Source organism: Perognathus longimembris, chromosome 3, assembly GCF_023159225.1.
Source record: "Perognathus longimembris pacificus isolate PPM17 chromosome 3, ASM2315922v1, whole genome shotgun sequence".
Lineage (NCBI taxonomy): Eukaryota > Metazoa > Chordata > Mammalia > Rodentia > Heteromyidae > Perognathus > Perognathus longimembris.
In genome coordinates this window covers 113,776,956-113,803,473 of record NC_063163.1, presented here as the reverse complement: position 1 = coordinate 113,803,473, position 26,518 = coordinate 113,776,956, and the positions used below count along the sequence as shown (strand labels likewise).

The window sequence follows — 26,518 nt, the reverse complement described above, 5'->3', positions numbered from 1 at the left end:
GAGGAATTCTCTTTCTCAGCTGGACAAGCCATCCAGCAGGCTCAACTTGCTATGAGAGAATTGCTATGTCCTGGGCTTCTTGCACCGATTTCCCCATTATACACCACTTCTTTCCTGCTGGCCCATTCCCTCCTTGCCCCCTCCTCTCACCCTCCGGCCTCCATGCTGTAGCTTCTACATGGTATGAGTGAGAAAACACTGACAGAAGGCAGAGGGAGGCTAGAGGGGGCTGCTTGCTATGGGTTGGGGGGTAGAGAGGGCAGAGCCATGGCAGTCCTTTAACTTCCTGACACCCAGGTGAGGGCTCTGGGCTAGACACAGCCTGCTGGCATCATGCCGGCTATGTGGAGACAGCCCTGGGAACCTCCATAGAAAACCGAGGCCTGCCTCTGGTGCCAGCCACGGGTCCCAGAAGCCAGAGACCCAAGATGCCGGGAACTGGTGCAGCCCCCGGCCCCCAGTGCCATCGTGTGAGGCACCTGAAATCGTAAGGTCTTGGGACTTGAGAGACTCGGCAGAGGGTTTATTGCTCATGGAGCTTGAACAACTCAGAGGCCTGGGCGCTGTCCCTGAGCTCTTTACACTCAAGGCTAGCCCTCTACCACTTTGAGCCACTTCCGTTTTCTTTTTGTGAGTGGTTAATTGGCGATGAGAGTCTCATGGATTTGCCTGCCTGGGCTGGCTTTGAACCTCGCTCCTCAGATCTCAGCCTCCTGAGTAGCTAGGATTACAGGTGTGAGCCACCGGTGCCCGACTCATTCTATTTTTGTTGTTGTTGTTGTTTTGATGGACCTTCCCAGGTACTCTAAAGGCCAACAGAAGTCAAGTGTGGGTACGTCGGCTAGTGTGTGGACCACGATCGCCCTGCACACAGGGCCTGGGGGGGGGGGGGAGCTATGTCTTTCCTTCCTGTTCTGTGGTGTCTCTCTTGGGGGAGCACTCAGCCTGTCCCTGAATGACCCTGCCGCCCCCCTCTCCCCCATCCACGTGGGCCCAGGTGGCCGACAAAGGCACTGTGCCCCGCTTTATAGCTCCTTCCTGAGCCGTACTCAACAGTGGCCTGACTGCAAGGCACCTCCAAGGAAAACGGAAGTGCCGCCAGGACGATAAGGCTGGGACATAATTAACGTGGCCTAATTAGTGAGCAGGCGGTTGCTCCTCTCCTGGTTCACCGGGACCCTGCTGGCTGCCCTTCTTCTGCCTCAGCCCAGCCCCCTGGCTGACAGTCGCCTCACAGAAGCCCTGGAGGAGGCTGAGGACACATCTAACGAGGAGGACACAGCACACGCAGCACACACGCACACAGGACACAACCCGATGACAGCGGACAGAGAGAGGCCGTACTCGATCTTTGCTGGTGCCGGTGGGACAGAGCTCTCGGCAGTGGAAGATACAAGCTCAGGGGCTTGTCCACTGGCCCCGGCGGCAGCAGCAGCAGGAGAGCCCAGGGCTGCAAAAACATCCTTTGCAAGGTCAATATCTGGGGTCTTGAAGTTCCCTTCGTCCATTTTTAAGTCCTCGCCCTGGGAAGGGTTTGTGGCGGTGACGGAGGCAGCCTCGCTCTTCGGGCTAGCGGAGGCTGGGGAGCCCTTGGGTGGGTTCTTCACGGTGTTGGGCTGGGTGGGCTCTGGGTCCTGGCCTTTGGTGCTGGGGGGCTCCTGCTTGGCCGGGGGGGCTTCTGTGGCAGGGGCAGCCACGGATGCTAGGGGACTGGCCGTCCCCGTTGGGGCGGAGGCTGGGGGCGGGCTGGGCTTGCTGGCCGGAGGGGCCTTGGAGGCCTCCCCGACACTGGGCGGGGCACTGGGGCTGAGGACCACTCCTTGATTGGCCAGGACGCTAGAGGACAGATTGCTAGCGGCAGGGGCTGAGGTTGGGGTATCGCTTAGGTCAACAAGGGGGGCGATCTTGGGGGCTGAGGCTGGGGGAGGGGAGGAGGCGGCGACCCCGGACCCCTTGGAAGGGGTGGCCTGGCCAGCGGGCACAGAATTGGAGTCCAGCGTGGCAGAGGCCGGCGGGGCGATACTGGAAGTGAGGGTGGTGGTCTCACTGGTGGGGCTGTTCTGAGCAGTGGCAAAGGTTTCGGTGATAGTATCAGAGTTAGTGGTGACGGTGGTGACAGAAGGCAGCATGTCCTCGACAGTGGCTGTGGTGTCGGCAGGCAGCCTGTGGGGAGGACAGGAAGTAGAAGAGAATACACGATGAAGCAGAGACATGACAGAGAGAAAGCCAGGCAGGAGGGCCGGAGAGAAGGAGAGGGGGGAAAAGGTGGGTGGGTCATGCATTCACGTACAGGCAGGAACACAGTTGTCACAGAGAAAACAAGCACGCCAGGAGGAAGCACACGCCCAGGCGGGCAGAAGAGGATACAGGAGACGACAAAGAACGTGGCAGTCTAACGCTTTCCTCCCTGCCGACGGACCAGCAGCTTTCCGTACAGGGCTCCCACCCCCTGTACACGTGTGTGGGGCTCTCAGATGCCCACCCCAGGATCCAGGAGAGGCAGGTCAAGGTTTCCTGGGCCCCCCAGAAGAATTGAGCCCTGCACCCCGCCACTGCGGGGCTCCTCAGGACAAGGATGGGGAGAGCCAGGATGGAAGCTGAGAACAAGTGCTTCCCAGGGCTCCCTAGAGCTATGCATTCTTCCAGCCACAGATCTGAGGGTCCCGTAAGAGTCTCCTCCTGTCAAACCCCCACGATCCTCTCCAACCAAGCCAGGCAGGACAAACACAGCTGGTCACGGCTCCCCCACCGGAGGCTTCTGATTAGCAGAGGGCCAGGGAGCTCTACCAGGTCCCCTCCCCTCTCTGGCTCTTTTAGGAGGAAAATGGTAAAGGACTACGTTTGTCAGAGACCCTACACAGAATCGGCCAAGCCTCTCTCCAGGAGGCCATTTCTAGACTAGATGTGTAACTTGAGATTCTCACTGGTGCACAATAGAGCCAAGAATGCCTTCCCTTGAAGGAGAGCAGGTTCAGGCTTTGCCCAGCCAAGTAGGTCTTCTGGCCCAATGGCTTCAGAATCCAGGCCTGCCGTGTTTGGCCGGAAGCTGAGGGTGGGAAGCGGGGAAGGTGTGGGTAGGGTGATGAGGTGGGGGTGTGGGGTTCTAGTAACCAGGTGCCAGCTCCTCCCTCCCCCCACCCCGCCCTCCCTCCTTTCCTTCCACGTACTCAGGCTCTGTCAGTGGCGTGGTCTCATTGGGCTCTGTGTGTTTTCCCCCGTCGTGGTTTGGGGTCCGCTCCTCTTCTGTTCGAACTTCCACGATGGGTTCCTTGGATTCATCTTTCCTGTGAAGAGTTCTGCGGGTTAGATCCCAGGGCAAGGCGGCAGCGGGCAGGGCGGGGCAGCAGCTACAGCGCAGGTGGGTACCTAGGTCTGGCGTGAGGCTGGCTGGACCTCGCAGGCCGACTTTCAAGAGCTGCGTGACCTTGAGCCTCTCATTTAATCAGCCCTGCCTCAGTGTCCGCATCCAAAAGACAGCGGCGAGGAGGAGTCTGCGCTTCACCTAGTCTGAGTTAGATGAGCTAATGCATAACAAGTAGGTAGCGTGTTACCTAGTGAGAGACTGGGTGCTCAAAAGCACACGCACACACACACACACGTGTGCAGATGCATGTAGGTGAACGGAGGGCTGTGTATATACATATATATACACATAGTAGAGATACATCCCAGGCATGTACAATGCTAAACAACTCATTGTCCCCCTCTGTCCCTTCTCAGTTAGCAGCAGCAGAGTCCTCGCTTCCCCTCCCCCCAACTCCCCCCACCCCGGGAACTGGCCCGGGATCCATCTCCACCGCAATGCTGCTGGAGGAAACCACCTCTGGCTCACCCCAGGATGGGGCTTTGGATCTGCTTTGTTCCCTACCGCCTGGGAACGCTGCCTTCAACTCTGTAGCTACAGAAGAAATATTTGCTGAGTGATGCAAGAGGAGTGAATGAATGAGAGCAAGGTAAGTGCGTGGCCCCCCAAAACGCTGGTCTCCCCATTCCGTCTTAGCCCTTCTTCAACCTCACCTCTGAGGAGTCTCCAAACTTTGATGAGGCTACTCTTCCTGACGGGTAACGCACATCCCACCCCCTACCCCACCGCCACGCCTGGAGACTTCCCATCATGCTTTGCCCCTCAGGGTTTCAACATGGGGAGGTAAAGCTAAAGGCCAAGGTCACCATGGCACCCCTGCACGGCTCTGAGGCGTGACACGCTGCTGCAGTGTGTGAGGGTCAGGGAGGGCTGTACTCACGAGAAGGCGGCCTTGCCCTCCTCCATGTCCTTGCCCTTGGCTCCAGGCCCGGCCTTTCCACACAGGTTGACGGCGATGCACATGAGCAGGCCACACTTGTTCAGGAAGTAGCAGGTAATGTCTACCACGACCAGGAGCAGGACGAAGATGACAATGAGGATGCCCACGATGGCCCCGGTGCTCAGGCCAGAGGTGGGGCTGCCATTGGCTGAAGTGGGGGGGGGGGGAGAGATGGCCGGTGGTTAACAGATGGAGGTAGGTAAGGGTTCTCTGACCCTGTGATCTACTGCCCCTGGGGTTGGGTAGGGCCGGGAGCATAAGCCGTGGCACTCACGTCCTGTGTCACTTTCGCTGTGGCCTTCTCAGGCAGGCTACGGAGACAACAGCGTCTCTACCTCTTCCAGAGGGGAGGAAGGATTGCCTCAGCTCACCCAGGAGACAGCAGGATGGGGTTCCCACAAGTGGAGATGAAAGGGGGACATGGGAGTCGTGTCCCGCCAATCATCCCCTCGGCCTTCCTGAGTTCCGGGTGCAGGCTGAGCCCAGCCAGACAACATCTGGGGACACCAGATGTGGACAAAGTGGGTGAACCCAGCTCTGTATGCCTGGTACCTGAGCAAAAGGCTTTAGAGGACAGGCAGATAATGGTGGCCAGTTTCAGGCTGTGCTACAGCTCTGGATATGGTGAGGGACAGGGTCCCAAATGGTTCCAAATGGGGTTTCCAGGACTGCCTCTGGCTGGCAGGGATGTCAAGGCCAATGGGATGGGGGCCTTTGTCTCCTCTTCCCTTTCTGAAAGTAACTCCAGTGGAGCCCCTTTGGAGCAACCCAGGGCTCACAGTTCATCCCCACTCCACCACGGTCCAGGGAGCTGAACGAAGTCACGTGACTGGAGACCTGGCATCTCCCCAGGCCTGGTGGGTAAGGTGAAATAAGTGTGGGAATACTCACCCTCTAGGAGCGAGGCAAGCTTGCATCGGGCTCCAGGGAAACCAGCAGCCCCACGCCGCGCTACACACTCACACAGAACAGGCATTCCCACTCACAGGCCCAGCACCTACACTGGTGGACACAGTCTCAGGTCCCAGAAGCAAGCAGCCGCCAGTCTGGTGGGACTTACTCCGAAAGACTCAGCTTGTGTGTCTAGCTCCCTGACGTTCACCTACGGCCCTGAATGCGATCAGAGGAGGACCTAGGCTCAGCGCCCAGCATGGCCGTGATTGACATCAGTCCATCAAGATGGACCTGCTGACCCTTAGTGCGTGCCAAGCCCAGACTAAAATAGAGGCACTTCCAGCTGGTTTTTCTTTTGAAAAGACATGGGTCCACAATTGCAAGAAGAAGGAAGGAATAAAGGAAGGAAGCAAGCTCTCTGTACTCTCGGGGCCTCCTGAGGTCACCCACAGTCTAATGAATGGAGTAAAGAACTATGGGCAATACAACCTGGGGCTTGGTCCCACCGGACCCCCAAACTCAGCTTACTATGCTTTGTGAATGGTGGGCTGGGCCCCGCATCCCACCATTCACGCATCATGCCAGATAATGGGAGGAATGTGTGATCCATGGTAACCAGCACTTGAGATGGGCCACCATCCTTTCTCTCTCTCCCTCCCTCCCTCCTTCTCTCTTCTATCCTCTCCCGGAGAACTGAGCACTTCCAAGGCAGGTGCTCTACCACTGAGCTCCACCTCCAGTCCTTTTTGGTCTCCCTTTACACATGGGCCAGGCAGCCTGGAATGCAGTCCTCCTACTTGTGCTTCCCTGGAGATGAACGATGTGCATGTAAAGCCCAGCCAGTGTGCTTCCTCTGAAGCTGAGACGGCACGCAGCCCTGCGCCCAATGATGACTGAGATGGACGCTCTTGAACTTCTATGCTGGGCTGGCCTCAGCACCAGCCTCCCCCATCTCTGCCTCCAGAATGGCTAAGATCATAGACTTGAGTCACTGTGCCTAGGTTCATTTGTTTGTTCGTCTGTTCCTTCCTTCCTCCTTCCTTCCTTCCTCCCTTCTTTCCTCCCTCCCTCTCCCTCCATCTTACTATATGTAGCCCAGCTTGGCTTCGAACTCATTGTCTTCTTGCTTCAGCCTCCCAAATGCTGGGATTAGACATGTGTACCTCCCGAACCCTCCGTTATTATTGTCTCCTGGGGGAAGCTCCTTTTCCTGTCCCAGGGATCCCTGTGCAACCACTGAAGAACTTTCCCAGTGGCAGTGACACTTGGCTGGTCCACTTCAAACCCCAGTTCTGGCTACGAGCTACCGGCCCACACACTATAAAGGACCACATACCCCCTACTCCTCTGGCTGCCACAGGGCCTGAGCTGGAGGGCATTCGCCAACCGTCTTAGTCTCTTTGGGACTGTAGGTTGCTTCTCAGAGCTTTCCTTCCCAATTCTGTATGGAGGACCTCAGCCTGTGCTGCCAGCCAGGCTTACAACTGGCAGAGGGCTCCGGTTACCTCGTCTCTACGTGTAACCAGAAGGTCAACTGCCGACTTCAGCTAGAGTGGGTCGTTTTTGTCTGCAGCCTGTTAATGCAGAGGTGCTTTTGGCTGGTTACATTTGTTTCCCCAAGGCCCACACCCATGCAGGAACAAAGGCTTTTTAGATCTGGAGGAGAAGCCAGAGCGGCCTTCCTGAATAAACTGGACATCTTAGCCTGGTATTTTCTCTCTGTTCTCATGGCTTAAAGCCACTGCAGCGTCTGAACATTAGTACCTGGTTGGTGTGTGGTAAGTTTCTGGAGGAGTTGAAAGTAGCTTGGAGTATGTACATAGGTGTGTATACACCCATGCATTTGCACTCAATGGCACTAAGTCTGAGACTCTTACATAGACTCTTACTCTAAGCCTGTCTTTAAAAAAGGAGAATGATCCTGGTCCTGGTGGTTCATGCCTGTAATCCTAGCTATTCAGGCAGATGAGATCTGAAGAAAGCAGTTTGAAGCCAGCTCGGGGAAGAAAAGTCCCTGGGAGACTCAGCTCCAATGAACTACTCAGAAATCAGGAGTGGCTCTGTGGTTCCAAGTGGTAGAGTACTAGTCTTGAGCAAAAGAGCTCAGGGACAGTGCTTAGGACCTGAGTTCAAGCCTCATGACTGACAAAAAAAAAGGGGGGGGGGGAGAAATGAACCACTGAGAGCAGGTGGAGGGTGAGGAAACAGAGTTGGCTGAGCTTCCGCTCTAGGCTCAGCAGATGTAGTTGAGAGGCCTCCCTGGTTCTGCGTACATTGGAGAGGAGGAGCATGAGGGTGAACAGACTGTATGTACAGGTAGAACAATGGTCTCCCCTTCCATTGGCTACAACAATCTGCAGACTCCCTGCCTGAATGCTCTGTGGACGCCGCCCAGCCCTCCAATCCTTGAAACTTAAGGTACTACCCCCCAATTAGGAGTTCCAAGTGCTCTGTGGTTTGCCTTCTGAACATACCAACCAATCCCACCCAGAAGCTGGTTGAATGACTGGAAAACTTCCTGACAAGACCTTATCCGAGGCGCTCTTGTCTGATTCCACACTGCCTTGGAAAAGTCTCCTCCGATCTCTTTTCATGAGGCACTGCCACTTAATAACCACCTTGTTGGGTTTTTATTTCTTGCTCTATTTTATTCTCTTTTTTTATTACCAGCTACTACTTCCTATTCATTCTAACCATGCCTATAGCCTTTCCCTCTAGGCCATCCTAGCAGGTGTCCTGTCTCACTTGTGTCTCTCTAGCACTGAGGATAATCCTGATTCAAAGGAAAGGGTTCACAGAATCTTTGTTGCATGATTGAATGTTGTGTTGAGCCTGCTTCTAAATATCTACAGGTGTGTCCCGAGGAAGTAAAAGTAGCTTTGCCCTACTCAGTGGATGCTAATTATGGGGGTGAGGGAAGATTTCAGCTTCATAGGAGGAAGGGCTAACCAACAGCGGGTCAAAACAGAGCTGTGGTGGGTGAGCTGGACGTTGGAGGCACTCAAGCAAAGGTGAGAAAACCCCTGGGCAGAGATGCTGTAATGTGCGGGATGTGGTTGTGGTACCCAGCAGGGCATTCTATACAGGCTGTCTGCAAGTCTTCTTCAGCCACAAGAGCCTGCTATTCCAAGTCTGAGGCTGTGTACATGGGACAGATTCTCTGAGCCCCTCTCTCTAGTATACACTGAGAAAGACATTCTTCCTGGAAGATGGAACCACTTGGTCTATTCCATCTTTAATCACTAATAAGTGTGATTTTTATTTTTGCATTAAAAACCCAATGCCTTGACTTGCTCTGGTGGAAGAATTCTTGGGGTACTCTGTTACCAATTCAGATTCTGGGGCTCCCTATTTCTAGGGAGTTGTAAGCCCTGGAACAAGGCTCAGGAATCAGGGTTGGAACAAATACCCGAACTGATAGAGAAGAGGCCGGCCATGCCTCCTCCCCTGAGTCACAGCGAGCCACCGTGGATTTCAGGATCTGTCGCCTGAGCTAAAGCTGTGTCACCCCACTAAACTGCACTGGGCCTAAGGGACTGAACAGACCCAGGGAAAGCAAGATTTCCTGAAGGAAGAGGGCCGCCATGCTAAGAACCGAGACTTCCAGCGCTCGGCAGATACGACTCACACTGGGAGGAGAATGCTAAAGAAGCAGTCAATCAGCAAAGTTTTCCTGCATTCTTGGTAGCATTCGAGAAATGTCGAGTCAAGGAAAGCTAGAGGGGTAAAAATCATTTCCCACATTTCATGTAACATTTCATAGAAGTTAAAAAAAAAAAACACCCAACTTTGTGGGGAGGCTCTACTACTGCATTTGCTTCCACGATTTCCCCATCTCTCTGGCATATCCTACACACAAAGACTTCTTGGGAGCAGCCCCTCCATAGCCTCTGACATCAGAGCTGCCCCTAGCAAGGACACTGCTACCAGGCTGGAGCTGTTTGTCTTTGCAGTTCCCATCTTGGGATAAGTTGGCATTGAAGAGAAAACTGGCTTGCTCCAAGCCTGAGACCCACCAATGCCTAACTTCCTTATGTTTTTGAATGAGAATACGGGCTCCATATTTTACCAATGTCATGATGGGCCCAAGCCATTGTGTCCATGAGACCTGGGTGCAGAAGTTCCCTCCCTCCCTGACCCCTTCCTCTCCGCTGACTCTCAGAACGGTTCACTTCAGCAGGGGTCTAGTTCATTCACAAACCCCTTAAATGTCTGTTTATGTCATCCCAGAACTGGCTACATTGAGGGTGGCCTTCGGAGGGTGCGCAGGGTGTCGTAAGTGTGATTCCAATCAGAATACAACGTTCCCAACAGACGCTTCTCTCCGTTTCTATTGTGCGGAGCCTCTGATGGGAGGAGACAAGGTGGCTGTGGAATTGGAAGGCTTTGCTCCAGAGTGATGTATCTGGTGGCGCAGAATGTGTCACTGTCCCCAGAGTGACCACCTCCCACTTCCACAAATGCATTACCCTCTCTCCTTGCCTGCTAAGAAATCCGAGGTATCAAAGACCCATGATTCCTCTGAGGAGAACCAAGGAAAGCCTAGAGCGCCCTCATGAGGAAGGGGAAAAATAATCTCCTTTGGCCAGTATGCCAGTCTCAGGCTACCAATGGGGGAGGCCCGGTGTGAATGTCTCTCCAGGTAACAGGCTATTTAGGTTGAGGCCGGGTGAAGCGATTGTGTTGGACACACAAGGAGCCAAGAGAAATCAGAACACACGCACGGCGAGTTCACACAAACCGTTATATCCTTTAATAATGCGAAGGTGTAAACTTCATAAAGGCCTCGCTGATTATCTACACAACATGGTTAACATTCTTATTAGTAGAAAAAACATGATCCAAACCTGCTGTATAAATATTCCAAAAGTCAGCAGAGATTCCCCCCAGGGGCGGGTGGCATGTGTGGGTGGCACTAACGCGGGGCACACAGGCGGGGAGGCCGAGGTGGCTCTCTGAGTGTTCCTCTCCTAAGGAACTCAAGAGTCTGGCGTGATCCGGTGGGCATGAATACTGTCTACCAGGGGGTGGACAACTTTAAGCCACAGGCAGATGTCTGAATGGACTGGTTACAATGACCTCAGAAATGTCCCGCTCTACTGTGCTGGTGGAAAAGGCCCAGGCCCCAGAGGAAAGGTTTCTGAGCTGTTGAGTAGCATGGACACTGTATACTGGACTCTGGATCTGTCACCAGCAGGTGTCAAGGAGGGGCTTTGCCAGTCTGAGGGCTGCCTGGCTCTGGGATGTGCTCAGGACAGCAGGGCCATGTTTAGATCTCTCCCCGTGTGGGGCTAGATCTTCAAAGGGCCTTTTGGAAATACAAACACTGCATATGGACTTGGCACCAGGCCTGGGCTGGGTTCCCCTAGGAGGAAGGCCAGTAGCTTGTACTCAATCGGAAGGGCCAGGAGGACAAGGGCCCCTCCCGCCTTCTCTTCTGCTTTCCTGCACTCATCTGTAATTCTCACTCCAGGTTCTGCTCTCTACAGCTTTACCTTGTGTCTAAGAACCATTCTGGGAAGAGGCCAAGGGCTCCGGGGCAGAGGTTCCGGGCTGGGCAGGGGACACCACCTGCCTGAGCTGTTAAGCAGTATGGAGCCTCTATACTGAATGCTGGAGGCACCAACAGATGCCAAACAGGTGATCTTTGACCAGAAAACCACAGTGTGGGTTATTTCAAGGCTAGTTTCTCAGGCTAATTTTTGAACATTAAAAAAAAAAAAGAAGAAGAAAGCAACAGGAAAAAAAATATACAAAGAACCTAAAGAGAATGTAAATCATACTTCCGTGGAGATGTTCAGAAATGAGATAGGGAGAATGACAGGTGGCTATAGTGAGGGAGGGGGTTTTTATTCTGTGGAAGGTCTCCCATGACCGGATGGGACCCAGCCCTACGTTTTCTGTGTCTGACTTTGACCATCGCATCCATCTCCTTCCCCAGTAGCAGACAGGAGTATTTAGCTTTTCATGAGACTTAGAGACATCAACAAACCAAGAGACCATTGGGGAAGGAAGCCAGGGCACTGTGGAAGCGCCCACAGTGTGCACCTGGATTGATTGATACTGTGGCCCTTGAGCACTTGGGAGGGGCCCAACCTTCCACGGGGCAGCCGTGAACGCTGTTGGGGAAGGCAGAAAGCTCTTGTCTCATTCAGTGGGCTCTTCCCCCCTGTCCTAGGCACTCCGCTTACAGCCACAATGCTGGCTGACCATCCCAGAGACCGACAGGCCCTGGCCTCCCCCATCGGTGACAAGCTTCCAGGAATAAGTGGAGTCACCCATCTGGGAGATAAGCACCTTTCAAAGCTGACATGTGTGGGACACATAACGGCTCTGCCCTGTTCACAGAGGACGGTGCTGGTGATAGAACTGGCATTCTAGAACATTTAGCATCCTCCCGGGCTTTATCCAACAATATCAGATTGTTTGTCCTCCATCACCGTGGGCCCATGTGATGGGCCCATCCTATCAGCAGAGTGCTCAATGGGTCACCATGTCGAGATCTTTCGACATGGACACTGGACTATCTCTCCAGGCGAGCAAAGCCAGTTACTTACTGGGAGTGGGGGAGGGGGTAATGGGTTAAAATGAGATGGGCTGTGTTGATCTCAATAATCTGAGGCGAGCTTCCCAAGGACTCAGAATTCTCCCTCTGCTATATTTTAGATGTGACCAAAAAAATGCAGTCAGTAGCAGATATGTAAAAACTTCTCTGTAAACCTAGTATGGTGCTTTGCTTTTTTTTTTTAAAGTGATATTTAAAGAAAGAGTGCTCAGATTCTTTTTGTTGCTGTTGTGGTTAACTGCTCTGAAAAAGGGGCAAACTCCTTATTACCAAGTGGTGCAGGAGGGGTCTGTGAGTGGCGGAAATGTCAGGAGGTAAAGCTTTTTCCCAAGGCAACCTTTCCTCGTCCACACTGAATGCGACTGGCTCAGTGGCGATGGCCAACCAGCCGCCGAAGCTCTGACAAGGCTCTTTCCAAAGGGGCGGGGAGGGGCACCGATCATTTTCATAGGATCTGGGGGGGGGGGGTGGGGCTTTGAAGCAAACTGAATCCTCCCGTTCAAGTTCCTAACAGAGCAAAAGAAGAGTCACTGCAGAGAAAAGCAAGGAGACAAATGTGTAGGACGCGGAAGTGCCTCCCAAAGTGGCTGCAGTATCAAGCAAGGGGGTCCCCCACAGAGAGTGGAGTTGGTTGAAAAACAGACGTGGTAGTGGGGATTTCCCAAGTGACGTCCAAGATGACAGGTATGACGACAGACACAGGAAGGGGTCAGGGTGGGGGAGAAGAAAAGAGAAGGCAGAGACAGAAACAGAGGAAAAAAAAATAGATAAAAAGAAAAAAAATTAGGTCCAATATAGAAAACACAAGATTCCAAGGTTAATTCAACTTAGTAAATTAAACCAACCAAAGATTAGAGGAGAACTCATTGCGGTATCAACATTACCATAGGCCAGGTCAGAAGCTCAGCAATGCCAAAAGCAGCACAGCGGGGTTAATTTGGGGGTTAAGGGCCAGCGAGCAAATGAAGTTAAAGTGACAGAACAAGAATCTCCACAGGAGAATGCTAGGGGTCTGATTAGGAGACTGTTACCTTCTTCTAAGGTCAAGCTTCTTAGGTGTAGTCAATGAGCGTGGTTCCTCTAGCGTCTAGTGGGGTTTTTTGGCTGGCGGTATTGGTAGAGATGCAGGGGGCGATTCAACTGTGTTTGGCCCTCTGCAAAGCCGAAGCTGACCTTCTTTCCTACGATGCCCCTCTCCCCATCACGCTTTCCACGGACGCTGCCCACTTCTCCTTCAACCACTCTGCTCACCACAGACTTCAAGCACAAAGGCACCAAGGTTTATTCTCCAATCCCAGTATCAGGGCCAGGAAGGTCCCAGCCACGCACAGGAAAAAAAAAAAAAAAAGACATCGAACTCTCACGCTTGCACACTAGCGTCAAGAAGTCATCGCAGACAAGCTGAACAGCCCCCAGCCTTCTCTGGCTTCTGGGTGGGAGCCTGGATGTTTCACAAGGACTCAGGAAGACAAGGTCTCCCTCTTATTTTTATCTCCGATACCCCAACTCTAGAAGGTCACATTTGCTGACAGTACCCAGCCTGGGAACACAGACTACCCAAGGACCTGCTCATCCATTCTCAGCCCAGGGAACAACAGTGACAAAGAGCTCACGCCACTCACCCTGCCATACCTCCTATGTGTCCCTAAGGCAAGATGGAGTCGACAGACTCACTGTCCTGTCCACTTCACAGCAAAACACACCAGAGCCCCCAAAGAAAGAAGGGGAGGATGAACATCAGGGCCACCTCTATTCAGATTTCCTTTCAATCCACAAAGAGAACAAGTTCGTGTGATTACTTCTGGGTCACCTTGCCTTTAGACACGCCCACCCCATGGTGCACTAAGGGGCCTTTCCCACAATGCACTGGGTACTTCTATCGCTTCAAAACTCACCTGCCAACTTGCTGGTGCTGGCGGCCCCACACGTCTCCCAGCCATTCAAACACAAGCAATCATCGAGAATCATATACTTGTCTCTCTCTCTCTCTCTTTGCGGCAGAGACCTTCCTTGGCCTGTCTCCCTGCCCCCGCCCCGCCCCCGTGCTGGGGGAGGAGCAATCTTGACAATTGAGCCAAGAGCTGGGCAAGCTCTACAGACACAGCAGGCATGATGGGAGCTGCTCACGGCTGTCTTCCTATACATTTGACCTTGGAAGAGTCTATAGGCCCACATCTATGCCCACAGCTTCTGCCTATAGTTGGTATTTAGCTGGCCTGGAGAATGCAGAAGGAATGGCAGAGGAGCTCTGTCTTCTCTCAGGGGATCTGGCCAATGAGGGCATGTGTCAACCATACAAGCACAGCACCACTGGACCAGAAATCAGGACTCTCACTTTACTCTCAAACTCGAGTCAGCTCTGGATTCCCTAGAGACAGATCTGTCACTGGCCGGGACAAACGCTGACACCACAGTCCAACAGACTTCCATGGGTGGTGCTTTCTAGAAGCTAGCTCTTCTACCTGTTCATTACAAGAGGTTCAATTTAGTCCCTGTTCTTTGTGTCTGTCACTCACTGGGCACTGTCTCTTCCTTCTCTTGGGGTTACCCAAGAGAAGCGTTGGATCATGGCTGTGCAGATAAAGCAAGCATCAGATAGAAAGCATGTAAAAGTATATATGAGGTCCCGGTATGAGATGCAGTCTCATTAGGTTCCTTACTCTGCCTGCGTTCGAGGCAAGGCAGGAGCCGGGCACTTTCCATCTAAGGAATCTCATAAACTGGTTGGCATTCAGCTGTTCAAGGCCGAATGAGACAGGCCCCTCTCCCCGGGATGCTTGGCTTAGCTCTCCCGGGGCCAGTCAAGTACACCTGCACCCACTGCACAGAGAGCTACAAGGCAAAACTAAGCTTGGCACGGGCAACCAGTCATGAGGACGGCTGTAAGCAAGCAATTGTCAGGGTGGTTCAGGCATTAGGAGTGCAGCACGTGTGCATTAATCCAAAGCAGGAAACTAAAGGAAGCGGGATGGGGGAGGCGGGCACCTACCTGGGATGGCCGTGGGCTGGGCTGAGGTTCTGAACACAAAGTGAGCAGCCTTCGATTTTCCTTGCTGGTTCTCGGCCACCACATAGACTTCGTACTCGGCATTCCACTCGAGGGCCTTGAGCATGATGTGGTCGCTGCCAGAGGGGAGCCTGATCTCTGGTTTCCATTCGGAGGAGAGCTTCTGGGAAAAATTGGCAGGGAAAGACATAGGACACCAGAGAGCTTTGATTAAAAATCTTGGTGAGGTTGGCTACTATGGGAGTAAAGAATAAAAAGAGATCGGTGTTGGGGCTGGGCATGGTGGCTCACGCCTATAATCCAGGGAGGCAGAGGTCGGGAGGACTGGGAGGACAGCCCGAGCTGTTATAGGCTCCCTCTCTACCAACAAGCTGGGCGTGGTGGTCTGGACCTGTCACCCTGGCTGTGCTGGCAGGTAGGAGGACCTGGATCAGGTGGGCCCAGGAGATAAAGACATGACCCTACCTGCAAAACAAACTAAAGCCCCTGCCCCCCAAACAAAAGAGCCTTGGAGAAGGGCTCAAGTGATGTAACACCTGCCGAGGAACCCCAGGCACCGAGTTCCAACTCCAGCATTGCTACACAGGAAGGAAGAACCAAACCGAAAACAACTCCAAGCCCAAACACATGATGGTGTGAAACTGTAAAACCAGGAAGCAATTACAGGGCACGAAGATTCATTTTTCCCCGAGCCGGAGAAGTTCTTAAGGATCACGTAGATCAAGAGGTGAGGCTTGTGCGCTTACAAGGGCAAACGCGAGCAGATGCCCAAGTGGCCCGGCCCCATTCTACCACATTAGGGTATGTTAGGACTCCAGCACCCCTACGTCTGCTAGGATTGTACTCTGGGACACTGGGCGTGACAGGCACAGGGGTTTCCTAGCAGAGCTGTGTTTCTTGTCATGTTCCACAATGCGGCCCTCATGCTGGTTGTGTGACTCACATGCTGACAGGTGAATGTTGCATCGATCCCAGTGTTACCACAAATAGGCACTGCCATTTATTGAGCGCCTACGGCGTGTCAAGAGCGTTCTCTGTCAAAGTCTGTCCACATACATTTTCTCACTGAGTCCCTACAGCAAGTCCTGAGGGGGGTATGTCAAGTTCCTAGTGCACTTGATGGTGGGGATGTCACAGAGAGGCTGGGTGGCTTTCCAAAGCCACCTCACAGGCAGGGTTGGTGGCTCTGTCTGTCTAGGCCCTTTGCTGTGTTCTTCACTTTTTGTAGCAGGTGCTCAGGAAATGTACTGAAACATCCCATGCCATGTGGTCTGGCCTCTGCAGCCTGCAGCAGGGCAGACGGAGCTTTGCTGTCAGGCTCAACTCTGGGAATCTCAGAAGGCCCAGAAGAGTGCCCCATTCAGCCTCAAAAGTACTGCCCAGGGCAGAGGGAGCGGCACAAAGCCAGAGTTCGGGGAGCTCCCTTTCTTCTCATCCAGTGCTCTCTAGGCAAATGCATCTCAATTAAAGGAGGGGGAGAAGACTCAGGCTTCCTGAGGAGTCTTCAGATAGTTTCACAACTGCATAGCTCATGGCTGCACAATCTCTGACTCTGTGTCTGTGTGTGTAGATGCGCGTGCATGCGTGCTGGTTTGGGGGGCTTAAACGCAGGTCCATGCATTCCTGCTCAGCTTGCTTGCTCATGGCCAGTGCCATTCGAACCTCCAGGTTGGCTTTTTATTTTTATTTGGCGGGGGGGGAGGTCAGTTGTGGGGCTTGAACTCAGAGCCTTTGGCCCTGTTCCTGAGCTCTTTTTGCTTAAGGCCAGTGCTCTACCAATTTTGAGCCACCGCTTCACGTCTGGTTTTCTGGTGGTTCACCGGTGGTAAGAGTCTCATGGACTTTGCTGCCCTGGCTGTTTTTGAACTGTGATCCTCAGATCTCAGCTTCCGGAGTAGGTGGGACTACAGGTGTGAGCCAACGGTACCCAGATCACCTTGGCTTTTTTTTTTTTTAACTGATTAATAAAGGTGGAATTTCACAGACTTTGCTGCCCAGATTGGCTTTGGGCCTTGATCCTTTCGATCTCAGCCTCTTGAGTAGGTAGGATTCCTCTGGCATGGTCCACGGGTTCCCAGATCCCTCTGACTTTTTCATAAAGCACACACCCAAGGTATACGCTGGGTGAGAAAGAGGTTTGACCAATGTTTACTAAATAGTAACATGCTGCTCCATGGAAGACAAGGACACAGGAGCAATGTCACCCAGAAGTGGCTCAGCAATCACCCTGGGCCCTTGAGTGAGGCTGGATGAACCGTTACTGTACAGAAAAAGTTCAAAAAGTTCAAAAGTTCAAAAAAGGAACTGAGGGATGTGAGTGCTCATGCTAATGGGGGAAATGTTGGCAAGGCAATTTAGTTTCCTAAAATCTAAAACACAAATAAGGCTTGTGTACAATCACTACAAGGCCCTGCTTTAATTTAAAACTAAGAAATCAAGAGGCCTGTCTTTGCTCTTCTTCCTGTCTTCCCAAGCAAACATCGTTACAGAAAAGACAACCAGACAATAAAGCAAGCACTCCATAAAGCAAGCATTCTGTTGTATCATACATATTAATATATGATAATATTTAGCAAACAGTAAGTGTTGAAGTGAAAGGGAGAAGTTGTCAGGATGTAAACTATCCGGGCATTGTTTTCTCCCCATTGTCTTCTTTAGCTCAGCCCCTGTAAGCCATTCAGGCGATCTAGCAGAGGAGATATTTCCAGTTGGAGTTGGCATCTTTAGCAGTAATTAGAGTTTCCATTTATAGAGGCTCCCGAGTGTCAGGTATATTTCAGGCTCCTCGCATATTAAAATGAGTCTTTAGAGCAACGTGGCGAGTAATTCTATCCCCATTTTACAGATGGACACATGGAGGTGTGCGTTTATGGGATGGCCTCCCTAGGTTTAGATGCTGGCACTGGATGCGATACCTGGTCGGCTATAAGACCCACGATCTCCTCACCAGGTCACATGAGCCTGATGGTGGCCAGAGGCTTTTCACTCTCTCATCCATCTGATTCCAGCAACGCCGGGATGCAAGGCCACCTGCTCAGTCCTGCATCCTCCACTGGGGTGAGGGGTCACTTGTCGTTCAGTGATACCTCTGGGCTAGGCCTCCAGGAAGTCAGCTGATTTTTTTTTTCTTTGCCAGTCCTGGGCCTTGGACTCAGGGACTGAGCACTGTCCCTGGCTTCTTCTTGCTCAAGGCTAGCACTCTGCCACTTGAGCCACAGCGCCACTTCTGGCCGTTTTCTATATATGTGGTGCTGGGGACTCGAACCCAGGGCTTCATGTATGCGAGGCAAACACTCTTGCCACTAGGCCATATTCCCAGCCCCTCAGCTGATGTTTTTTCCCCTATTATACCAGCTGGCTTAGAGATGAAGTAGGCAGGCGGGCTGGGTGGACTGAGAGCCTACCTGCACCCACCCGGTGGCACTCAGTGGGCCTTAGGCTGTAAGGCCTCTGTGCTGCACCACTTCTGCAGAAGCCTCACTAGTGAAACAACTACACCAAGGGGGCAGACTGCATGACAAAGAGGGAATACGCCAACTTGTAGACAATGAACAAACAAACAATAACAACAACCCCGCCCCTCCCCCCCCAAACAACTTATTTGGGATTGATGAAGAAAGCAAAAACTGCTCTCTGGGTCATTATCTTCGAGTAGTAAGAAACCCTAGCAACAAGATCGTTTGCAATGGACAGACATTGTCTCTAAATCTCTCAGGAACAACTGGCTCCTGGTTGTGGATGGCCAAATATCAGGATAAAACTAAAAAGAAAAAAAAATGGAGAAAGAGATTCTGTTGGGAGGTTGAAGCAGAAAGCTAAGATGATGGAGATCTTAGAAGGCAGGAAAGCAACTGAAAGAAGAGGCTCAGAGCGGAGCTCAATGCAGTCACCAGAAAACCAGTTGTGTTAACATTTTAGGGCTGCTTAGGCAAGGAGCGCTCTTCAGCCAGCTTGGATTCAAACTCAGGCTCACCTCACGGAGTGAAGACTAGCAAACACTATCATAGATGCTTCATTTATCAAGTGGGGTTAATGGTAAGATTCCCCCCACGTTGGGGGGGGGAGGTGTCTCTGAATAAAGAAGATGGCATCAGACAGAGCCTTCCCTGCAAGCCACACTTGATCAAAATGAGCAGTGATTCGACCTTAGCGTGACATGTTCACAAAAGTACCTGATGGTGGACAAATGGCTTTGTAGAAAAGGCTCAAGCATCAGGAAAACCAGTCATGGTGCGGGTGAGTCACCACCTCACTTCACACGTTGTAACCCTGAGTCCCTGTCTAAGATAGTTCTAGCCGAGGATCACAATAGCTCAAAAGCTATGTACATGTGACCATAAAGAAGGATGCTAATTGAAAGGAAACAAACACACAAACATGCGTTACGAATGGCCTCAGCGTGGACATGGTTTAACAGCTACAGGTTAGTTTTGGGATTCAAAACCCCGACCAAGGCCCCCACATTGCCAGCAAGACACACGTCGGAGGTCAGTGGGGGTCTGGAGGAGGCTACTTACCGCTCGGTACTTGACCAGGTAGTGCCTGATGGGTGAGCCACCATCATCCTGCTTGATCAGGTTCACCTTTATGGAGTTCCCGTCCTCGCCCATCTGTCCTTCGAGCTTGGGTGCACTGGGTTCCCCTGAAACAGCCAGCAGACTCAACGTGACATTTGGGAACAGAATGGTCCTCAGGTCCATGAAGGTGGGGTGCGGGGATGGGGTGGGGGTGGGACGCTTCTCTTTCAAGAAATTCAGATGGTTTAAAAAAAAAATAAAGCAGTAAGCATGAAACTCTGAACTCCACCCAGCCATCCCAGTCTTCGCTTCTCCCTCTTAGCACCGCCTCTTTCCTCTGGTTAGACAAGACTTGCTCTATATCTTCTTCACGGGTACCTGTGTTTTCCCTCAGCTGCCTTCAGACTACAGATCTGATGTCTAAAACTCTGACATATCCTGGTTGACAGCCTAAAATGTGGGGGGAAACATTCTAAGGGTTTGAGTAGAACCCTTACATCCAGGAAATTATTATTTTCCTTAAAGCATCAGTTTTTCCCAGAGGCCATCATTCACTCCAAAGGCCCCCTGGTGGGGGTTCCCCAATGGGAATGAACGATGCGGCTTTCTTCCAAGTAGCTTCTCACTAATTAAGTTTTATTGCTTAGATTATATAAAAAAAAATAAGTTCCCAGCTGTGGTTAAATAAAGCACAACTTGCCACAGGTGAGTTTTCTATGAGAAAACTGCACTTATGGCTCCACGGAGTGAGGGGTAATCCGTGGGACTGTGATCTATTCAAGCCAGGATCATTAGAGTCCTTTTTCTTTGTGAGAAGAGAGGGAACAAATGGCTTGGGCATTGCTCAGCAGAGAACAGTTGAGGTTTCTCTCGATTTGCAGTCTACACTTGCTTCGGCTCTAGCCCCGGGAGAGCTAAGCTGGAGAGGGAGGATGAACCGGTACTGGACAAATTAACGGAGGCCGGGCTGGCTCTTGAGTCAGACACCGATTTACTCGCAGAGAAACGGTGCTATCAGTCTATGTAGAAAGCAACCAGGTAGGAGAGTCTCTGATAGCAAGAGTTAAAATGAACTCGACACGTGGGGATCCTGGGCTTCCGGAAAGAAGCCACCTCTGCCCATCTGTTTCCTGTCTCCAAGCACTCAAGGAGAGGAGTTGACAATGAACTTCTGGGTGGTCACCATGGTGTGCTCCCTGGAAAAGAGACCCACAGATGTGTGATGGGAGAGCCAGAAAAAAGCTGGCTTTCCAGCTACCGGACTGATCACTCCATTCCACAACCCAGCCACGAATGACGGCAAGGCCTGGACTCCCTCCAGAGTTACCTTGGGATCCTCTAGAGAGGAAGCATAGGAGCGTTACTCCTAAGCTTCTAGAACCAGCCACACACTCGTGGCACCTGGAGCTGGTTAGGAACACAGGTAACAAGTTATCTGTGTGCACATTTCCTTTTAAGAAATAGTGGCAACAGGAACACATAAAAACTCAATCAGGGAAGACCCGCTAGAGGGTATATAGGAAAAGCCATGTTTATGATCTGTTTTCTGCAACCTGTCATCAGAGGAAAATAAAAACAGAATATAGAGACAAGTGGGCTGCAGGCAAAGACTTGGCTTGTTTGTTAAAGCCACTATCTAGCTACTGACCTCAAGTGTTCTATGGTAAATATTCAGGCATTTGGTTTAGACATGTCAAAGCCTGTAGGCTTGTCAAAATCTTCTGGACTTTTCTAAGTCTTAGATGATGATTCAGTTACATCTGCATCATTATGGATGTCCAGGGGGGAAGAGAAACTCTAAGTTCAGTGTATTGTAGAGTAAGGCAGGGACTCTGAGTATGTGAAGCAACGCTAAGCCACCAAGAGGGGAAGCCATAGCAGAGCCGGGAAAATTCTATTTCCAGACTGACGTAGGGCCAACAACTCATCTCAGCCTGAAGCATCACCGCGAGCTCAACACTCTGTGAGATCTCCCTTCATCCCAGGCAAAATTGGACAGTGGGTGGCCCTAAGATAGATGAAAGAGGACATCAGTCATCGTGGATATGAGTCACGGTAACCTTCTGCCCTGAGAATCCCAGTGTAGACTGGCGATGGATGCTCTCTCTGCCTTAGGAAGGGAAGGCTGGGGTTCACCAGGCAGTGCTGGTGGCCTTTTTAACATGCCCACCAGCCAAGGACCACATCCAAGAATGGGAGACTCCAGAGGCACGCCCGCAGCGGCTGCTTTGCTGCACCCTCCTTACTGTGTCTTCTGGGAATGGAGCAATGTGGGCTCCCAAGCCTAAATCACTACCACAGAACTCCGGCTGTCTCCACCTTCGCAAAGCAGGAGTATTGGATGAGACGCTCTGCAAGAACTTCCAGATCCCCTGCCATGGGGCACAGTGACGTGACTGCACTGGAATGCACTGTCAACTCTATCTTGGCCATCTTCCCTGCCATCATGGGACACAGAACACATAGGACGAGCAGGTGACCTTTGGCCAGTGTCAGGGAGATGTAGCCCTCTGTTCCTCTAAGGCACAGAGTGATCAACTTCTTGCTTTATAATTTTGATAACATTTCTCAAAAAAAAAAAAAAGTTCTATCTTTGAAACAAGACTTCTAAAGTCTCTTTAAAGACATAGGAACAAAAATGTTTCTGAAAAACCCCTACAGGCCCAACAGCCCTGAGGAAGATATTCTTTTATCTTTGGATCTGGTTTAGAAAAATTATAATTGGAACTATACACACACACACACACACACACACACACACACACTCACACAGAAGTATCACACTAAAATTGTGCCATAGTGCTAACATACTCTTTAAACTTACCATACTGAGAACATTATAGTTCATTATTTCAGCTGAGAGAATACCATATTACTCTGACATTTATTATTTTCTCATGGCATTTAGAGTATTTCATATCATACATACTATAGAGGCCAACCATTTAGAGTGTGTGGTCTATGATTTATTCCACAAAAAGCATATTGTGTGCTCACTAGATATTAGCTACTCTGTCATAGTCTCAGAGATAAGTGAGACATGCTTTTGTTAGACAAATGATAAAACTGAGCTAGGACCACTGAAAAAATACTGAAGCCTTGGATAAGAAAAAAAAAATCCTTTCTTATGATGGTGTTCCTACAGGAATGCCATCTTCAACTAACATCACAGAGCTTTTTGGTCAACTTTCTGGCTCTGTAATTTGCTATACATATATATTCTAAGATTCGGCAAGAGCAGTTTTTCAATCACTTGTATCGCTCTTCCTTCCACAGACTGTTGCTTGCTCTTATAAACAGGACTACAAATAAGGTTAAGAATCTTTCTTAAGCGTCCTATACTAAGCCAGGCCTGACAAGTGTGAGACCATGGCAGAAGCAGTAGGACCTGGGTATTCAAGAGGCTCACTGCTTAATTGGACACATTAGTAGAGAAAATGATTTATAGGGTCCCAAGGTCCTGAGGTGGCTGTTAGGATTGAAATCATTATGGGTAATTTCAGCAAAACCAATATTGTAATTATTTGTATATTCTGGTTTGCAATAGAAGATTTTAAGGTTCTGGGGTGGCAGCTGAGATTGAAATCATTATGGGTAATTTCAGCAAAACCAATATAGTAATTATTTGTGAATTCTGGTTTGCAATTCAGCAGCAATAGGCAGGTTGCTCCAAGAAGACCCCTGGGGTTAATCATATCCTTTGAGTTTAGCTTCAATTATGACTCAATATCCCCCCCTACCCCCAAATATTTTCTGTGAAGATGAAAGCAGTAATACCTTAAAAATAGCACTTGCCAATAAACAAATATGGAAGACTGGGCAGTTCGTGTATTTTCTAGCACAATTTAAATCATGGATGCAAGGGGGAAAAAAAGCATACATACATAGGAAAGTCCTATGAATTCCTTTGTAGGGATGTATTAATTGAAATGCATATTTCAAACAATACAGATGATAGGAGTCTTTCTTTGTAATTTCTGGGCTTTTGTGGCCTTGAATCTAAGCCTGTCTCATGCTCTTCCTCTCATCAGCTAGAAACCGGAGTTGTAAAGTGCTATAGAATAGGTGAATCCCACAACAAAAAATAGTAGCAAGCCAGGGCTATGGGAAGTATTTGTGTATACCCGTGTCTCACTCAAAACAGCCAAAGCACTAATGGTGAGCTGAGTATTTTGCATGAAATTCCAAGGTGCCAAACAGCCATGTCTGAAAAAGTTTCCATCTCTTTGATCTGTTTATCTCCTCTTCTTTTTTCCTATAGGAAAGTTCTGGTGTAAACCAGTGATGGATGTAGGGCTTGGGTGAAAATCTCTTATTTTTCACTACCACACAGCAGTGTCAGGCATTAAAATAGGGATCATTGTATTTATCCTAACTCCTGTCTCCTTTACAAGCAATTTGAGCCTTGTCTATACTTTTTATTTACTTTACAAGAAAGTCCAATCTGTATGATTTAGTTATTCAGATCTGAAGCCTATTCCATTTTTCCCCAACTCAGAAACATTATAATTCCATCAAGAAGGTATTGATGGCTCTTTAGAGGGATCAGCAAATTGCCTTGGGGAATCATGATTTAAAACTATTAGGCCACTAATTCTCCTTCCTGAAAGAGAGCTCTTAGCTCTAGATGTCAAACAAATGAATGTAATATGATCTACGTCACATACATTCTTTCAAACTCTCCCTGGCGCCTCTTTTGGTTACCTCCATGGTTTTCTCATACTTCCAAAGAATGTTAAAGATGGGCATCAATTTGCCCAGCATCGTTTACTCAGAAACCTTCGGAGTTACATATTCTCTTTTTTCTTTCCAAGATGTGCTTGCTCTCAAGTGACATAACTCTTTTCCATTGAAGTCCCTGGCTCCAAGAAATTCTTGGATATCAAATGGAGAAGTAGGTAGTTGCCTGGTTTTTTTGCTTTTTTTTTAAGAGAATGGATGCTCATCTCTCTGGAACCTAGTCCATCAATCCTTTGCAGTTGCTGTTTCTTTAGCAATTATGAATGTGTGTGTTGGAAATAGGGTGGCCAAGAGCAGCACAAATTAATCAGCAACAAATGAGCACTGGCAGCCCAATGCGTGGGCACGCGCGCGTGCGCGCACACACACACACACACACAGAAATATCAATTCCTTTCTCATGGATGTCATGAAAATACCTACAGATTAAATGATCAATTATCTTTGTTTCATCATCCTAAAAAGAAAATCTGACCATGAAGGTATGGCTTATGGTTATGGGCCCCATCTAGGCTGAGGAAGGTGTGACAGGATTAACTACTACCCACAATTCACATGGCTCCTGCCTCTGAGGCCATGTGGGGGGCTGTTGGGTGGCTTCGACACTACTTCATGGACATTAGAATTGTTACTAAGAAGAATGAGACCCCTGGGAGGTTTCTACTCTCCTACTGGCAACCCCAAGGGAACTGGCAATTTCCAAAGCCTGCCCACAGGATCTGAACTGATACCCCTCACTGCCTCCTACTATGAACCCTTCCTGCTAACTCCCTACCCTGAGAGCCGTCAGTACAGGTGATCCTTAGAAATAAAGGCAATTAGAGCGGAAACCCTGCTGGAAAGTCTGTGTCCCTTTGCCAGAGACCGTGGCCCATCCAGACACACAGCTGCAAAAAACAAAGTATATACACATATCGATCAAGGAGGGCATGGAAAGGATAATTAGTGATGTGTTCGGTCTAAGAAGGAAGAGTGGGTGTTAGAGTTTAGTTCATTGGAATCAGCAATTCCTAGTACAGATCAGTGTCAGTAGCTAAAGAAAAAAAAATCATTATGAATGGGATCGGGAGGGAGCCATGCTCAAACATGCAGTACTATGATAAAAGGGGTACAAGGGTGTGGGGGGGTTCTCATGACATACATGCTGATGGGGGGGATGGGGAGTCCCATTTACACAAGAGTCCTCAGCAGCTGACACACAAAACAGTGGCTCTGTGAAGTCAATGGAAGTCATGCAGGTACCCAAGGCTAAATACCTATCTATATAGAGACATTTTAGCTAGCCGCAGTAAACTAGCTCTTGCTATGCCTCTCTACCCACAGCTCCGTAGGTCCAGGAGCCGGGTGACCAGGGAGAATGGTGCTGTCTGTTTTAACCTCTCTTTCTCATTCAATGTTTTTACTAGGCTCAGGAAAGGCTTGCCCAGCTGAACCGAAAAATAGATAGAACATCTGACCCAAGTGAAGGTTGATCCCTGGCAATTCTGGGCAACGTTAGATTTCATCAGCTGTTGGGCACGCAACCAACTCACACTGTGACCCTTAGCTCACTGAAACCTTTCAACCTCAGGTCCAACTCACTTTAAGAACCAGAGGAAAGAAGGTGTTAACCCAACTCTATTTCCCTCTCTTATGAATCTCATTGACTCAGGCTCTGCCGTTCTCTAAAACTGTATTATCAAAGGCCCTTTCCTCTGCTGGTGACTCAAGTCTTCTGCCTCCCCTTTATAGATGGCCAGGATGGGGTCACCACAGATGGAAATGGGGAGTGGTGAGGGATGAACCATTTTGGAAGTCCATGGGGCATTCGGTGAATCATTAATTAATTAATGGCTTAATTACTGCCGGACAACCAGGAATTGACAGCCAAGAGCAGCTGAAGGTGTAATCCTAAGGCAGCTACCGAAAACATCTCCCAACATCTCTTGGCTTGTTTCCATGTCTTAAGAAGTTTCTTCAGAAGCAAACAAGTTTCTATCTTGCTATTGTGTTTTGTTTCATTCTTAATTGTAGCAGTGCACAGAAAAGGCCAAATTGGTTCTTTTTTTTTTTTTTGCCAGTCCTGGGACTGGCAAAAAAACTCAGGGCCTGAACATGGTCCCTGACTTCTTTTTGCTCAAGGCTAACACTCTACCACTTGAGCCACAGCGCCACTTCTGTTTTTTTCTATGTATGTGGTGCTGAGGAATCAAACCCAGGGCTTCATGTATACAAGGCAAGCACTCTACCATTAGGCCATATTCCCGGCCCCCCAAATTGGTTCCTTTTTTTTTTTTTTTTTTGGCCAGTCCTGGGCCTTGTATTCAGGGCCTGAGCACCATCCCTGGCTTCTTTTTGCTCAAGGCTAGCACTCTGCCACCTGAGCCACAGCGCCCCTTCTGGCCGTTTTCCATATATGTGGTGCTGGGGAATCGAACCGAGAGCTTCATGTGTAGGAGGCAAGCAGTCTTGCCACTAGGCCATATTCCCAGCCCAATTGGTTCTTTTTTTA

The 26,518-nt window shown here is 50.2% G+C and overlaps 1 protein-coding gene across 11 annotated transcripts in view; it reads right to left on the bottom strand.

Annotated features, from left to right (window-relative positions):
* Window positions 1–26,518, bottom strand: part of Ncam1 (neural cell adhesion molecule 1) — a 244,708-nt gene that overhangs the window by 1,845 nt on the left and 216,345 nt on the right. For 3 of the 11 annotated variants that reach the window (XM_048343870.1, XM_048343861.1, XM_048343862.1), the window contains 5 exons: window positions 19,288–19,412; window positions 14,753–14,930; window positions 4,245–4,452; window positions 3,168–3,284; window positions 1,345–2,163 (listed from right to left, as the gene is read on the bottom strand). In XM_048343870.1, coding sequence (XP_048199827.1) covers window positions 1,345–2,163; window positions 3,168–3,284; window positions 4,245–4,452; window positions 14,753–14,930; window positions 19,288–19,412 — 1,447 coding nt within the window. Of the gene's footprint in view, window positions 1–1,344; window positions 2,164–3,167; window positions 3,285–4,244; window positions 4,453–9,973; window positions 12,351–14,752; window positions 14,934–19,287; window positions 19,413–26,518 lie in introns of those variants that run through there. The other 8 variants (XM_048343859.1, XM_048343860.1, XM_048343863.1 and 5 more) reach the window with 4 other exon arrangements.